General features: G+C 43.6%; 1 protein-coding gene across 3 annotated transcripts in view; it reads left to right on the top strand.

Annotated features, from left to right (window-relative positions):
• The window catches only part of CEMIP2 (cell migration inducing hyaluronidase 2), a 64,242-nt gene extending 58,945 nt beyond the window's left edge, over positions 1 to 5,297 (top strand). For all 3 annotated transcript variants that reach the window (XM_081930391.1, XM_081930392.1, XM_081930390.1), the window contains exons 21-24: positions 503 to 601; positions 2,847 to 2,995; positions 4,606 to 4,709; positions 4,899 to 5,297. In XM_081930391.1, the coding sequence (XP_081786517.1) occupies positions 503 to 601; positions 2,847 to 2,995; positions 4,606 to 4,709; positions 4,899 to 5,095 (549 nt within the window). In that variant the 3' untranslated portion in view covers positions 5,096 to 5,297. The remainder of the gene's footprint in view (positions 1 to 502; positions 602 to 2,846; positions 2,996 to 4,605; positions 4,710 to 4,898) is intronic.
• The last annotated feature ends 11,610 nt before the right edge of the window (positions 5,298 to 16,907 follow it).

Here is a 16,907-nt window from a genome sequence, read left to right as displayed (position 1 = left end):
ACAGCTGGACATTATTTGTGAGGGAATCCTAGGTGGGATTGGGGAAGAGCAAAGCAGCAGATCCAGCCCTGCAGCCCAACCCTTCCTAGGGGGCAGGTGTAGCTGAGGATCCTAAAGATCTAGCTTGGGGAAAGTTGAGGAAAATAAGCCAAACAAAATCACTTTAATCTTGCCTTTCCATTATGCTTTTGAGGCTTTTGTTTTTTCTTTCTTTCACATTTCTCTGTGCTGTGCTGTTTTTTCTGCGGTGTGTTTTTGAAGCTTTCCTTTTACAGGAAAAAAAGGCTTTTAATGAACTGAACAACTTTTTAAAGCTTCAACAGGAATATAAGGTTTTCCATCTTTTATTGTATGATGCTGTACTTGTGAATATACTTTTTCTAGTCCTCACCCAAATCTCAACACAGATTTCTGTCACCTGACATTCCTGTTCTAAGAGAAAAATTATACACTATACACTCATATAATGGCTACTTTTAAACATTAATTGTATTCTATTCAGGTGGCATTTACCAGTGATCCTCATAAAACCTACCTCCTTGTGAAAATTCAGTCTCCGGACACAGTTGAGTTGCAAAGGAACGAAGAATCTTATGTCTCAGTAAGTATTCTTGCAATCTTTCTTTACCACAAGCCTTTATTAACATCATGCAGGAATGCCATAACCTGTGTAGGTGTTTGAAAATGGATCATTTAGGAACAAACCATATCAGCATAAACTTGGGGGGAAAGAATAAGAGAATAATTTGACATCCTCAGCATTCCTGTTATTTGCAGCATCTTTGCATATTGATTTGTTTTCAAAATACCATTGGTAAAATTTAAATTTAAAGCATATACTAGTGATTTAGAATAAGATACACTCAGGTTTCTTGAGACGTATCCTAAGTTCAATCAAGTAGGAGGCAATGTGTGCAGAAATAGACACACACATGATTGAATAATGGGTGTGGGCCAGCACTATAAAATACTGGTTGCACTGCCATTGCCAACCTTCAAGTCTGCTTTTTACTTACTTAAGGACTCTTATAAATCCCAAGGGTTTCAACTCAGATCTTTTGGTATTGCCTTGGAACTCTTGTATAATTCAGGTGATCAATATATTTATTGCAATATTCAAACCAGATTAAGGGACATTGAAAAACAAAACATCGAGTCAGGTGTAAATAAAATTTGGTTCCCCAAGTTCTATGATTTAAATCCAACAGATAACAGGGTCACTTATATTTCAAAAATAATAATTCCAGTCCAACACAGGGCCTTTATGTTAGCCCAACTGAACATTTTCCTCTCAGCTTTTGTCAAGGGCAGATATTTAAACATCCCCAGAAATTATAGACATTGCGGATGTTTTTTGAATGTGCCGGACACTGTAGAACATATTCTTTTGTGCTGTCCATTGTACAATCAGCTATGCAAATGAGTCCTGTCCCCCTTTTTGGGTAGTCTGACATCGTGGCACAGTGAAAACATCAGATTCTAATCTGTCTGACATTAACCTGGAAGCAACTGCAAGGGGCTGAGTTTTTGTCAATACAGTGGTACCTCGGTTTAAGGACAACCCTGTTTATGAACGATTCAGTTTATGAACTCCGCAAAAGTGTCCTGGTTTGTGAACTTTACCTTGGTCTAAGAACGGAAGTCGAATGGTGGGAGGGCACTGGCAGCGGGAGGCCTCATTAGGGAAGAACGGACTTCCGGAATGGATTAAGTTTGTAAACTGAGGTACCACTGCACTATTTCCTAAAGTGGTGAATGTCAGTAGTGCACTGGGTTTCTTACAATTACATGTTCAGAGGGGTGTGGAACCTGTGGTGCTCCAGAAGTTGCTTTATCTTTATTTATAAATTACCCACCCTTCACTCTTCAGGTCCCCGGGAAGTTGCAACACTTAAAGCACAATATTGCTGCAACTCCCACCATCCCTGGCTGGGCGGATGAGGTTTGTGGCCCTCCAGGTGTTGTGGGACTCTAGCTTCCCCACCTCTGCCTTAAAACGATGATTAAAGGCTGTGGGTGGCCCTCATGAGGCAGACCACCGGGGGGGCGGGGAGAGAGTTGCTCCTGAGCTCAAGTCCTGAGTGCAGGTTTCCCACAGGCATTTGGTTCGGCACTGTGAGAAGAGGAGGCTGGACTGATGGCCTTTGGCAGGATCCAGCAGGGCTCTTCTTACTTTCCTAGATGGCTCAGATGGGGATATTTACTTCAGCTCTAAGGGGTTAAATGTAGTGATGAAAAAGTAGTTCTGGTTTGGGGCCAAATGTGCGGCTGGGAAATGAAGGTCTTCAGGCATCAGAGTTTGAAGGTTAGAACTGAATCAGTGGGCAGGTAAATGCACTTGAATCTTTCGGGGAAATCGGAGGAAAATAGAGTTGCAGCATTAGCATTTTTAATTGCCTTAACATGGCAAACTGAAGCTTCTGAGTATGCTTCTCCTCTGATTTTTAAAAGGGGCTTTGAACAACTCTTTCACTGATGACAGAGATGGCCTTCCGAAGGCTAAGCGAAAGAATAATTGGAGCTCTGTAATCACTGGATCAGAAGCCATTATTACAGGGCCCAAAGGGGGTTTGTTGAAAGGACATGGATATGTGTCAGTGGCTTCAGTTACACAAAGAAAACAGGAAAGCCCTAACCTGAGGGCCATAGAAATCTTATCAGCAAAGATTTTGAAGGAAAAGACTAATTCATAGGAAATTGTTCACTGCCAGGAATACACTATTGCCATCTGGAAGCCAAATGATGATAAATGCAGTGGAACTGTGAATTTACAGCAGATTATTGTATTTACAAATTACTGGTTTGGGGAAAGGGGGGAGTGTGATTTATGAGGTCTGTAATTTCAGGTCAGTGGCATTACGTTTCCCTTGAGTGCCGAGGGTGTTCTTACCATAGTCATTGACGCCTGCACTGGCAAAGTAACAAAAGAGAGATTTTTCTCTGAAGCAAACGTAAGGAATCTAGAAGAATATGTAAAAACTGGAATTCCTCAAAGGTATGTGATACAGAATAAACACCAGCTTGCAAATAGCATTTTTGCGGGAGTGGCATTTAAGCTATTTTGCATTTCCTTTTAAAAATGCACAGAGGTGCTTCTTTTCATAATACTTAAATGTTTTTCAGAGAATGGTGCTTAAGGTACCTGTCTTACTGCTATGAATTGTTCATATCACCTCACTTTCTGTGTTTGAAATTAAGGAAAAAACTCTTGTACTCTGTTACAGTGGTATCTGATGTGGACGGGATCCGTTCCGGAGCCCCGTTCGCATCCTGAAGCGAACGCAACCCGCGTCTCTGGAGCGCGATTTGCCGCTTCCGCGCATGACGTCATTTTGAGCGTCTGCGCATGCGTGAGCAGTGAAACCCGGAAGTAATGCGCTCCGTTACTTCTGGGTCTCCGCAGAGCGCAACCTGAAAACGCTCAACCCAAAGCTACTTCACCCCGAGGTACGACTGTACTTAAGAAGCGGGTGGGGTAGTAGGAGTTGTATTCCAGGGCACATCTTGCATATGCTAGAAAGAAATCTAAATTCTATGTCCATAAAAGCTTGATTTTGTAACTTTTGCAACTAAGGCATGTGATTTGTGTTTACCTAATTCTGTTTTTGTTAGCCATATAAGAGGACCAAGTCAATAAACATCACTGAATCCTCATCTCCACAAGGCTTCTGAGACTTCTTCAGGAACTGCCCATATGTTTCCAAGATGACCTTTGCCAACCCCAAAAATTAGAAATTTGCTTTTTTAGGAAAGTAGAGAGTTCCACTCCTATGCAGGTCTACTCAGAAGTAAGCCCCACTGGTTTTGGTGGGCTTACTCTCAAATAAGTATTCAGAGGATGTTTCTGGTACAGTCAGACAAATAAAGCTACTGTTCTGGAAAGCAAGTGAAAACAATCCCTTCCTAACTTCAGTGTGATTTCTTTCTTTCTTTCTTTCTTTCTTTCTTTCTTTCTTTCTTTCTTTCTTTCTTTCTCTCTCTCTCTCTCTCTCTCTCTCTCTCTCTCTCTCTCTCTCTCACACACACACACACACACACCAGAAGCCTATCATTCCCCTCCCCCTCCGGACATCTGGGAAGAAAAAATAGCATTTTCCTCAAGCAATGCAACCAGGAAAATGTAAATGGAAAATTATTATCTTTTTATCAAATGAAAAGGAAGTAAGAAGGAGATTGTGATTGCTTAAATTGTGTCCCAAATGGCATTATGGATATTATAATTCAGTATACATTCATACAAATTGATTGTTAGAGGTCTTGTTTTTTGTTACCATGTTTAACAAAATGTAGGTATAATGTGCTACACCGGATTAATTTGTTATGGATATGCAAATTTTGACATTTGCAAAGTAAGCATGATTTTTATTTCTAAAAAAGTTTGCTTTCTCCAGATGGCAATTTATTATAGAAAAGTGTGTTAGTCATATTGACGTTCCACATTTACGGTTCTATGAATATGATGTCACCAATTTTAACAATTTTATATGCTGCCTCTCCAAAGCAGCTTGCAATAGATATTTACTTAAAACATGATACTTTTTAGTGGCAGTAAATTAGTGTTATTCTCTCCCCTTCAACCTTATCCCTTCATTTTCTTTCTCTCAGGTCTATAGTTGTATTAAGCACCAGAGGGAATATAAAAAACCTTAACATTTCTCAAGCTTTAATGACCCTGGGAGCAGCAAAACCAGCAAATCTTCACAACAAGGGTGTGTTCTTCTTTTTACATATTAAAATGTGCCTTTTCCTTTTCTAGAAATGGAATGCAAAAGATGCTGTGCAAGTTGCTGTTTCATATTCAGTGTTGATAAATTTTCAAAGTTTGCTATGATATTGGAACAGCACATTTTAAATGTTGAATCCGTTGCCCCTTATTGATGCTGTGTTTCCTCTTTCAGGGAGCATAGGCTTCTTTGGGTTCAGAGGGAACTTCAAACCATCTTGGATCAAGCTATTGACCAGTCCGGCAAGACAGGGCCTGGGCCAGATGGAAAAGTATATCCCTCTGCAGCTGGAAGAGTACAGCTGTGCCAGAGCAAATACTAGCCGACGGAAAGATTTGGAACTTCTAAAGCAGGCTACAAGAACACAATAGAAATTAAGGTGCATATGCACACTGAAGACAATGTGAACTAATTTATTTATTTTATGGAATTTTAATGTGTACTATTACCCAAGTACATCACTTTGCTGTTTTTGATATGGACATTTGCCTACGCTGAATGCTTGAATGCCCATCTGTACACCTTTTGGATTGTACAAAATATTAAAGAATTAAAGTATTTGTTTAAAAAACAGTTTTTGTAAGAGGGTGTTATTTCAATGTTTGTCCTTTATTATAAAAAGCCTTTTGTCTTCTACTCATTTTATATATATATTTTTTGCATTTTCGAAAGAAGAACACTAGAAGTGTCAGTCATCTTGAAGGATGGATCAGAAAACATAAAATCTTACCTTTAGATTGGCTGAAAGTCTTTAAAAACATGCATATATGTTTGCAATGTGGGTGCCAGTTTATACGTCACAATTTGTCACTTATTTTCTTTCTTTCCAACTGAACCGTGTGGTCTGCATATATGTACAGTGAACATAAGCCTAGGAGCTGATGGAACAGGCTATGAGATTTTCTGTTCTTTTTTTATTATTTAAAAGTTTATATCCCACTTTTCAACATGCAGATCTAATAGTGGTTTACAACAATAAAACCACTTAAAACATAAATTAAACCTCCAGAATTTAACGATCCCAAACACACAAAAATGTAAAACACATGAAAAGCAATCAGCGTGCAAAGGTCTCCTGAAATAAACAGTTTTGACCTGGCATCTGAAACTTTGTAGGGACAGTGCCTGTTTAACTTCTTGTGGGGCAGAGATATATAGAGTTGGGCCTACAACACTGAACCCACAACTCCTCATTGGCCTATAGAGGCCCATAGAGAAGCAGAGATTTCCCTGTTTCCACTACATTCTCTATTCACATGGTAAATGAAATGAAATGAAATTTATTATTACGGTTGGAGACCAGCTCGTAAAACACAAATGGAACTAAACAAGCAAAACAAACATTTAAAACAATATAGAACAATGGATTTTAAGTTTAAAAATGTGGTAGGTAACACACAAAAACTTTAAGATAGACTACCATAGAGAAATGACCCAGAGTCGCCCATGGATCCGAGTTTGGGAATTTTCTTAACAAACTAGTTAGTCACATGGTATGTATGAGTAAGAGCCGCCTGATGAGGTGGGCAGAAAGCTATCTATTACAATGCATGAATTTACCCCAAGGTTGATTAGTTAGCCAGACCTTGGATAGCTTCATCCAGTTATAGTTCATGTCTACTAAACAAATATTAATGAATACATTTGCTTTCCCCTTCACTAGATGAAGGAGCATTAAGAAAGTTTAAATGAAAATATTTAGTAGCCTCTTCAAAAATTCCCATGTGGTGACTCACATGGCTCCCACTCACATGGTTGGGTTAGAAGAAGTGAAGGCAGGTCTGAAGAGGAAACAGACCACAGCACAAGAGGCCTTCTGTGTGGAGGGCGGGAAAGAAGACCCAGGTAACTACCGTCCAGTGAGCTTGTACCAGGAAAGGTCCTAGAACAGATCGTTCAAGCTGGTCTGTGAGCATTTAGAAAAGGATGCTGTGATTTCTAAGACCCAGCATGGGCTTTTCAAAAATAAGTCATGGCAGATGAATCTCCTTTTCTTTTTTGATGGAGTTACAAGCTTGATGGCTCAAAGGAATGCTGCGGACATAGTGTCTCTTGATTTCAGTACGGCTTTTGACAAAGTCCCCCATGGAAAGATGGGGGTTGAGCAAGGGAAGTATGAGGTGGATTAGCTGAGGTGACCAAATCCAAAGAGTACATATCATTGGTTCCTCTTCATCCTGGTCAAAAGTGACAAGTGGGGTGCCACAGGGTTCTGTCCTGGGCTCATTGTTGTTCAACATCTCTAAAAATGACTTTGACGAAGGAATTGAGAGGATGCTCATCAAATTTGCAGATGACACCAAACTGGGAGGGGTAGCTAATGCTGCAGAAGACACAATCGGGACTCAAAATGACCTTAACAGATTGGAGAACTGAGCCCAAGCTAAGAAAATGAATTTTAATAGGGACAACTGTAAGGTGCAATGGGACTTGCTTCCAGGTAAGTGGGGTTAGGATGCAGGTTTAGCCACTTCTCTTTTACATTGTTCCATAAGAGCTAGTAGTGCGAATCTCACCTGAGATGCATTGTACGCACGCTCCCCTCCTTCAAGAAATGTTTACCCTTCTATAAGACATTACAGCCTCTTGGTGATACTACATCAGTCATCAGTTTTTAAAAGTTTGTTTAAAGACTGCATGGTGTGTACGCTTTTCTCAGTGACGCCCGTGCCCCCTGCAAAAAGCCAGTTGGCACCAGACCACGCAGGAGCAGCTGGCACAGAAGCACTTCGGACAATCAAAAGACTGTGGGAATAGGGACTGTTGCATCCAAAACTAGACACCCCCAACTAACAGCTCAGTTCCTGATCCTTACTAAGTTTTGTATGAATCTGCATACAATATCATCATAAGTAGTAGCAGAACTTTGATTTTTTGCTAAGGAGGGGAAATGAGTGAGCAAAAACTCAAATTCAAGAAACAGAAGAACAAGTATATAAGAAGAGTCCTGCTGGATTCATCTAGTTCAGCATCTGTTTTCCACAATGGCTAGCCAGATGCCTCCAAGAAGCCCCCCAAAGGCACCAACTCTTAGCCTACTCCCAATCATGAGAGCATTTGGGTCAAAATTAAGGGAGAGAAGAATAACAATGACCTCATTGTGGGAGTTTACTATAGATCCCCAAGCCAAACAGAGGACATAGATGATGCCTTCCTGGAACAGATGGCCAAGCATGCAAAAGGAAGGGAGATAGTAGTAATGGGGGACTTCAATTACCCGGATATTTGTTAGATGTCAAACTCAGCCAAGAGCATAAGGTCAAACAGATTCCTCACTGGCCTTGCTGACAACTTCATTGTCCAGAAAGTGGGAGAAGCAACAAGAGGAACAGCCATTTTAGATCTGGTCCTAACCAATGTTGATGACCTGGTTAGTGAGGTAGAAGTGGAAGGATCATTAGGCGCGAGTGATCATGCTCTTCTGAAGTTTACTATACAGCGAAAATGAGCAGCCAAGCATACTAGGACTCAATTTCTTGACTTTAAGAAAGCCGACTTCATAAAACTTAGGGAAGTGCTGGGTGAGATCCCATGGACAGTAATACTAAAAGGAAAGGGAGTTCATGATGGCTGGGAGTTTGTTAAGAGGGAGATAGTAAAAGCACAACTTCAGGCAATACCAATGAGACGGAAACATGGAAGGTGCCTAAAGAAGCCAGGGTGGCTATCTAAAGAACTTTTAACTGAGTTAAGATTAAAAAAGGATGTGTACAAAAAATGGAAAAGGGGGGAAACCACCAAAGAGGAATTCAAACAAATAGCCAGCACGTGTAGACACAAAGTCAGAAAAGCTAAAGCACAGAATGAACTCAGGCTTGCTAGAGAGGTTAAAAGCAACAAAAAAGGCTTTTATGGGTATGTTCGTAGCAAAAGGAAGAACAAAGAAACAGTGGGGTCACTCAGAGGAGAAGATGGTGAAATGCAAACAGGGGACACAGAAAGGGCTGAACTCCTCATTGCCTTCTTTGCCTCAGTCTTCTCCGATAAAGAAAACAATGCCCGACCTGAAGAATTTGGAGCAAATGATTCAGCAGAGGAAACACAGCCCAGAATAACTAAGGAGATAGTACAAGAATACTTGGCTAGTCTAGATGTATTCAAGTCTCCAGGGCCAGATGAACTGCATCCAAGAGTATTAAAAGAACTGGCAGATGTGATCTCAGAACCACTGGCAGTCATCTTTGAGAATTCCTGGAGAACAGGCGAAGTCCCGGCAGACTGGAGGAGGGCAAATGTTGTCCCTATTCTCAAAAAGGGGAAAAGAGAGGACCCAAATAATTACCGCCCAGTCAGTCTGACATCAATACCAGGGAAGATTCTGGAGCAGATCATTAAGCAAACAGTCTGAGCACCTAGAAAGGAATGCTGTGATCACCAATAGTCAGCATTGATTTCTGAAAAATAAGTCATGTCAGACTAACCTGATCTCGTTTTTTGACAGAATTACAAGCCTGGTAGATGAAGGGAATGCAGTGGATGTAGCCTACCTTGATTTCAGCAAGGCATTTGACAAGGTGCCCCATGATATTCTTGTAAAGAAGCTGGTAAAATGCGGTCTTGACTATGCTACCACTCAGTGGATTTATAACTGGCTGACTGACCGAACCCAAAGGGTGCTCATCAATGGTTCCTCTTCATCCTGGAGAAGAGTGACTAGTGGGGTGCCACAGGGTTCTGTCTGTCTTATTCAACATCTTTATCAACGACTTGGATGATGGACTCAAGGGCATCCTGATCAAATTTGCAGATGACACCAAACTGGGAGGGGTGGCTAACACCCCAGAGGACAGGATCACACTTCAAAATGACCTTGACAGATTAGAGAACTGGGCCAAAACAAACAAGATGAATTTTAACAGGGAGAAATGTAAAGTATTGCACTTGGGCAAAAAAAATGAGAGGCACAAATACAAGATGGGTGACACCTGGCTTGAGAGCAGTACATGTGAAAAGGATCTAGGAGTCTTGGTTGACCACAAACTTGACATGAGCCAACAGTGTGACGCGACAGCTAAAAAAGCCAATGCAATTTTGGGCTGCATCAATAGGAGTATAGCATCTAGATCAAGGGAAGTAATAGTGCCACTGTATTCTGCTCTGGTCAGACCTCACCTGGAGTACTGTGTCCAGTTCTGGGCGCCACAGTTCAAGAAGGACACTGACAAACTGGAACGTGTCCAGAGGAGGGCAACCAAAATGGTCAGAGGCCTGGAAACGATGCCTTATGAGGAACGGCTAAGGGAGCTGGGCGTGTTTAGCCTGGAGAAGAGGAGGTTAAGGGGTGATATGATAGCCATGTTCAAATATATAAAAGGATGTCACATAGAGGAGGGAGAAAGGTTGTTTTCTGCTGCTCCAGAGAAGCGGACACGGAACAATGGATCCAAACTACAAGAAAGAAGATTCCACCTAAACATTAGGAAGAACTTCCTGACAGTAATTTGCTGCCAAGGAGTGTGGTGGGGTCTCCTTCTTTGGAGGTCTTTAAGCAGAGGCTTGACAACCATATGTCAGGAGTGCTCTGATGGTGTTTCCTGCTTGGCAGGGGGTTGGACTCGATGGCCCTTGTGGTCTCTTCCAACTCTATGATTCTATGATTAATCTTCGGTATTTACTATCTCTGAATCTGGAATCTTTGCTTAGCTGTCACAGCTAATAGCTTTTATCAGACTCATCATACATTAATTCTTCTTTTCAAACATTGTGAGTTTGGTTGCAGCCAGTGCTTTTTTTCCTGTGGGTACGCAGACCCCTAAGCATTTTGTTTAGAAAAAAAAGCACTGGTTACAGCAACACTAGTATACATTATACAGTACTACATGCAGCACAATGAGAGATCAAAAGTTCAGTTAAACATCAGCTCAGGTTAATTATCAGTGGGTGCACCATGCTGAAATATTTTCTTCTTCCATAACTGGGAAGGGGTGTTTTGTAAAATCTTCAATCATGTTTGTTCCCTTCACTTCCAGAAGGATGAAATTATGGACAGAAGCATCTAGAGCAGAGTTTCAGCGCAGAAAGCTACTGACATAATACTAACAAAGTCTGGTCTATCTAACTGACCAGTGTGCCTTTTTCTGCTTGTGCTCCTCTTTGTTTAGGATATCCTTGAGCTTTCCCCTGCTGATAAACTTTGGCTTCCTCTCAGGAAATTCCATAACTTGCTCCAGTTACTATCTTTTCCTCACTTCCTCTTTATCCCCTCCCTTCTCCGCAAACCAACCACTCTGTTTCAAAAGCAAAGAATAAGATGATGTCACATAAGTGTGGTGCTCATATTTGAAATGTTTTAAATTACTGTTTTAAATCATTGTTAAGATTGGGGAGACCCTGGGAGGACTTTGCCCTAAAAGTCAGTCCATAAAAAGTTGAAATAAGTACTGATTAATCTGATTTCTTCATCATATTTTTGCTGCCCATCTGTTTTCCCTCTGCACTTCCCCTTTTCAAAATATTTGAATTACCTAGGGTAAAAGGGTTTTAAGCTAGTTTTGTGATTTATGCATTACCTGATAAAGAACGGATACCAACTGTTTGCTTGAAACAATTAAAACTAACACTATAGTTTGTTGCAATGAAGCAGACCACTCAGGAGCTCAATCCAAAAGCCTGGTCAAGCAGCTCATGTGCTTTTGCCATTTATCTCCTCAGCGACAAAGGGGTATTTGTGAAGTTATGGAAGGTGTGAGGAAGCTTTGGCACTCCCAATGTTGCCCAGCTCATGCTCCCTCCAGCCAGCATGGCCAATGGACAGGGACGATGGGAGCTGCACTTCAGCAAAATCTGGAGGACCAAAAGTCCCCCCCCCACCTGGGTTACAAGATTCACTTTGGCTGGTCCCCTCCTACACATGAAAGGAAGGTCAGTGGCTCTGTCTGAAGACAGACTTCTAATCCTGTACCCACTTCCCTAGGAGTAAGTTTCCTTGACCTCAGTAGGGCTTACATACATCTGAGAAGACATACTTATGAGTGTGCTGGATTGTGAAATAATAAGTGCCCAGAACTTTATGGAAGCAAAGCCTGGTAGTTACTGTGCAGAATGTTTCTTCATGAAGTGGGACGTATCCATGCTACAGTGGTGCCCCGCAAGACGAATGCCTCGCAAAACGAAAAACGTGCAAGACGAAAGGGTTTTTCGGTTTTTGCATTGCTTCGCAAGACGAATTTCCCTATGGGCTTGCTTCGCAAGACAAAAACGTCTTGCAAGTTTGTTCGTTTTTTTCCCTAAAGTCGCTTGAAGAGGCGCAGTTGCAATGGACTGTGCTTCGCAAGACGAAAAACATCGCACAACGAAAAGACTCACGGAACGAATTATTTTCGTCTTGCGAAACACAACTGTATTTCCTTGATAAAGGTAAAGGTACCCCTGCCCGTACGGGCCAGTCTTGCCAGACTCTAGGGTTGTGCGCTCATCTCACTCTATAGGCCGGGAGCCAGCGCTGTCCGCAGACACTTCCAGGTCACGTGGCCAGCGTGACAAGCTGCATCTGGCGAGCCAGCGCAGCACACGGAACACCGTTTACCTTCCCGCTGGTAAGCGGTTCCTATTTATCTACTTGCACCCGGAGGTGCTTTCGAACTGCTAGGTTGGCAGGCGCTGGGACCGAATGACAGGAGCGCACCCTGCCGCGGGGATTCGAACCGCCGACCATGCGATCGGCAAGTCCTAGGTGCTGAGGTTTTACCCACAGCACCACCCGCGTCCCATTTCCTTGATAAAAATATTGAAATAAACCCACTATGTGAGCTATTGTGGCATATTTATGGTTAATGTCAAAAACATTTTATTCTCCGCAATGTGATATTTTACATAGAAAGGCACACATTGGGTCTTTGTGTTGCCATGTCATGAATTCAGTTTTAAGAGTTTATGTGAAGCTAAACAAATTCCACATTAAACTCCACTTTAAACCAGATTATTTTAAAGTAAATAAAATATACTTACTACCCCTGCATTTTCTTTTTTTAAAAAAAATAGTGAGTTTTATCCACTCTGACAGCTTTTTTTTACCTTTGGACATTGCATATTTATGTGCCCAGGTTATATACTAAAGAAGCTCAAGTGGAATGTGGAAGATCCATTTTCCACCATTCTTGCAGGAGCACACCTGCACACTCTGAGTCTGCACCCATTACCTGCAGTCACAGCATCCTCAAGGGAGGCTGTAATGAAAAGCCTGAATAGTAAATGCCAGAAATTTATCCCACTCTTCCAGAGCCAATTAACACAATAAAGCAATCTAATGTTGTAGACCACGAGACAAGCCTGTTAGCGTTTTCTGTCTTGAATAGGGAGTTTGTTAAGCATCACATTAGGCTTGATTTGACGGCAGCTAGGCAATAAGACTAAACAGCACTATTGATTTTAGAAAACATTGATTCCTTGGTCTTGCCTTCAATGGTCTTGCAGTGTGCTACACATTTCCCTGCCAGACCTACATAATTAATGTAAACCATTTAAAAGCAAGCACAAGAGATTTCATGACGCCTTTGTTAAAAGTTACACATGAGTCTCCTTCAAAACCAAGGTTAGTAAGTTAAACAAACATTAATGAGCACGTGCTAACAGATGCTGTTTATGGGGTGCAATAAAATCTAGAGCAGAACAAAGTATTCAAGTGACTGCTGGTGAGTGCAGGATTCTATGGATACCCACATTGTTTCCCACTTACCCCGTGAGGGCTTACAAGGCAGAGCTGTTTGTTTTGGAGCAAAACCACTTACGCTTAGCTATGGGTTAGAGTAATTCCCTTTCCTGCTTATCCCATCCTCTTTTCTTGCTTAGCAAAATGAGACTGACCTAGGCCTGATACAAGTAAACTACATTACTTACTTACACACACACGCACACACTTGACTAATTTTAAATAATTTTAAAAATAAATAATGCCTGTCATGGGCCAGGAGTCGGCTTCACCTGCTGAGCAGCAGCCTGAAGGAGCAGACGGTAAAGTGAATCGCTGCTGATCAGCCTTCTTGCTCCTGATGAGAACCAGCTGGCTCCAGGTTTCTTAAGCAGGGTTTCTGGCCTCGGTTAGTTGTTGGAAACAACATTCGTTGTTCCTGGCCGGACCTTGCTGCTTCTTGTGACCTTGGACCCTTGACTTTCTTGACCCTCGGATCATCTGACTACATGAGCTGAGATACTCCTGACCTTAGGACTAGGCTGGACCTGGCATAGGGACTCTGCCTCCAGGCAAGTACCCCCCTGAGAAGTGGCTGGTTAGCTGGCTTCTCCCTCCATGGAGCTCTGCTGTGACTGGCAGCACAGGACTGCAGCAATGCCTTTCCCCCTATACACAAACAATTCTCCTTTTAAACGCCAATGGGCAGCTTGCTTTTGGGCGGTTTGCTTTTATCAGCACTGTTTGGAAGCCTGTCACTCAGGTTGTGTCTGGTGCAGCCAGAAAGGGGGTCAAAGGGAGTACCGATTTTCAGACAGTTTCAGCTGGGCCAGTATAATTTTATTGAAATGATGGTCCTCCCAAGTTCAGGAGCAAGCTTTCTTTTTAAATATGTAACACCCATAAATTGTGTTTGCCTGTGATTTGACTCCTGCAGTTTGGCAGACATAAATGGGTGCTTCTCAGGGTTGAAGATGGGCAGGCTAGTCCCATGTGCCCCAGGAAGAGCAAGGAACATGTCTGGGGTCTGCTTTGTGTCCTATGCATTACTTTGCATAGAGACTGGCCTGTTTGTTTTACAGAATGGAAGTAATTGTGGGTAAGTGGGAAGTGGCAGAATTTGGTGGTTAGATGCCCGGTAGCACCAAAAGGATGGTGTTTCATCTTTGTATTATTTTTGTAAGGGCCTCAAAATCCATGTTAGCTGGGATGGTATTCTCTGGGAGGTTGCCAATGGATTGTCCTTTCCTCAGGAAGTCAGTAGTATCCACAAGTATCTTGGAGTATTGGTGGCATATGGGTCATCAATCCAGTTAACGTTCTTGATACTGCTTACCTTTGGGGAATATTCAGGGGCGAAAGAAGGAGAACCAGCACCCGTTGCGGGCTGTCGGGGGCGGGGCAAACCGGCCGGCGTGGCATGTGCTTGCGTCATATGTATGCCGCATGCGCAAAACTGCTACGTACGGTGCATGTGTGCGCGCCATTATATACGGTGCATGCATGGTGCTGTATGTAGTTGGGCGGCTTGCCGACGGAACCGCTTGAGCGCCGTATGGATGGCGGTGGGATCCTCTGCTCATGGCTGTAGCAACGGTGGAGGGATCCTCCACTCACAGCTGCAGCGGCAGTGGAGGGATCCCGCTGCCGTCGGTACGATGCTCGAGTGGCGCTGTGCATGTGCTGCTATGTACAACGCATGTGCGTGCACTGTACGTACGGTGCATGTGCACCATACATAGTCCAGTTTGCCAACGGTGCCGTACGGTGCCATACGGATGGTGGCGGGATCCCTCCACCACCGCTGCAGCCGCAAGCAGAGGATCCTCCGTACACGGCTGCAGCTGTGTGGCAGCGGGGCAAGCCCCCCACGGGGAGCCTTGTCGCCCCCCTCAGAGATGGCACCTGGGACGGCCCGCCTCCCACCCCCCTTCCTCCGCCACTGGGAATCTTGCATCAGTTTTCCTATGTTCCTTTCACGCTGCAGTACCTGCTATGTTATGGCACTATGGCTTTCTGACCACTCTATGAACAGGTCATGCTAACCTTCATTCATACCAGTGGGCCTGGTGTGACACAACAAATGCAATTGGTCAGCTTCCCATCCCCCCTTCTTCCACACACACAGCCTCCTGTTCCCCCATGAAAACAGCAGGCCCCAAATTTTATCACTTTACTCCCACAGTTTTGAGGGTTAAGGGGGCTGTAAATTGATTTTTTTGTGGAATCGAATAACACGGAGATGAGTGTTGTATTCCATTAGTTTTCCTGAAGTGGCTTTTATGTCATGTGAAAGTTCTAATATAATGCAGAAATTAAAAGTTAGGGAAATGCTGAGGAAATGGAATAGACTGCTGTGTGAATGCAGCCTTTGTGTGTGTGTGTGTGTGTGTGTGCATGCAAAAGAGAGAATAAATATAATGGACAGAGTAAGGACTTGGCAAATACATAAACTCTTCAGACAAAGGCTAGTGTCTGCAAAGGTCGCTTACACTCCAGGAGGCAAGAGTCTATTCCTGGCAAAGTTTCCCACCTATCTTGAGTGCTTAACAGTGAATTAACTGTTGCATGCCCTGTTGAATCCAGCCTCCAGCCTCCAGCCTCCAGCCTCCAGCCTCCAGCCTCCAGCCTCCAGCCTCCAGCCTCCAGCCTCCAGCCTCCCCATTCTCTGTTCCCTTTGCCTGGGCAGGGATGGAAAGCCAGCAGCTCTCCTGATCTTGTTGGGCTACAGCTCCCATCATCCTTGCCCATTGGCTGAGACTGATAGGCATTGGAGTTCAACAACACCTGAGGGCAACAGGCTCCTCATCCCTGGCCGAGGAGGAATCCTGCTGCAGGTCTTCATAAAGGTAAAGGTACCCCTGCCCGTACGGGCCAGTCTTGACAGACTCTGGGGTTGTGCGCCCATCTCACTCAAGAGGCCAGGGGCCAGCGCTGTCCGAAGACACTTCCGGGTCACGTGGCCAGCGTGACATCGCTGCTCTGGCGAGCCAGAGCTGCACACGGAAACGCCGTTTACCTTCCCGCTAGAAAGCGGTCCCTATTTATCTACTTGCACCCGAGGGTGCTTTCGAACTGCTAGGTTGGCAGGCGCTGGGACCAAGCAGCGGGAGCGCACCCCGCCGCGGGGATTCGAACCGCCGACCTTTTGATCGGCAAGCCCTAGGGGCTGAGGCTTTAACCCACAGCGCCACCCGCGTCCCGCAGGTCTTCATAGAAGCCTGTTATTAAAGCAGTTGTTTACCATCATCTGTTTGTGGCCCAAATCCAATTATTACATTTCTGTCCCACATTTCCCCGAAGGAACTCAATGTGGCAGACATTTCCTCTCCCTCGTCTTACAACAGTCCTGTGAGGTAGGTTTGGCTGAGTGACAGTGACTGATTCAAAGTTACCCAGAAAGCTTCATGGCTGAGTCAGGATTTGAACTCTTGTCTCTCAGGTGTTCGTCCGAGTCCAGCACCCTAGGCACTACGTGACAATGGCTCTTTATTTATGGTTCAGCACACAGCCCCCAAAATTTGCTATTAACTCTTCCCTGCTCATGCATTGATTTA

The sequence above is a fragment of the Podarcis melisellensis genome (assembly GCF_964234715.1).
Source record: "Podarcis melisellensis genome assembly, chromosome: 11".
Classification (NCBI taxonomy): domain Eukaryota; kingdom Metazoa; phylum Chordata; class Lepidosauria; order Squamata; family Lacertidae; genus Podarcis; species Podarcis melisellensis.
The sequence above is the reverse complement of the archived record's forward strand: the minus strand, read 5'-3'. Positions and strand labels throughout refer to the sequence as shown.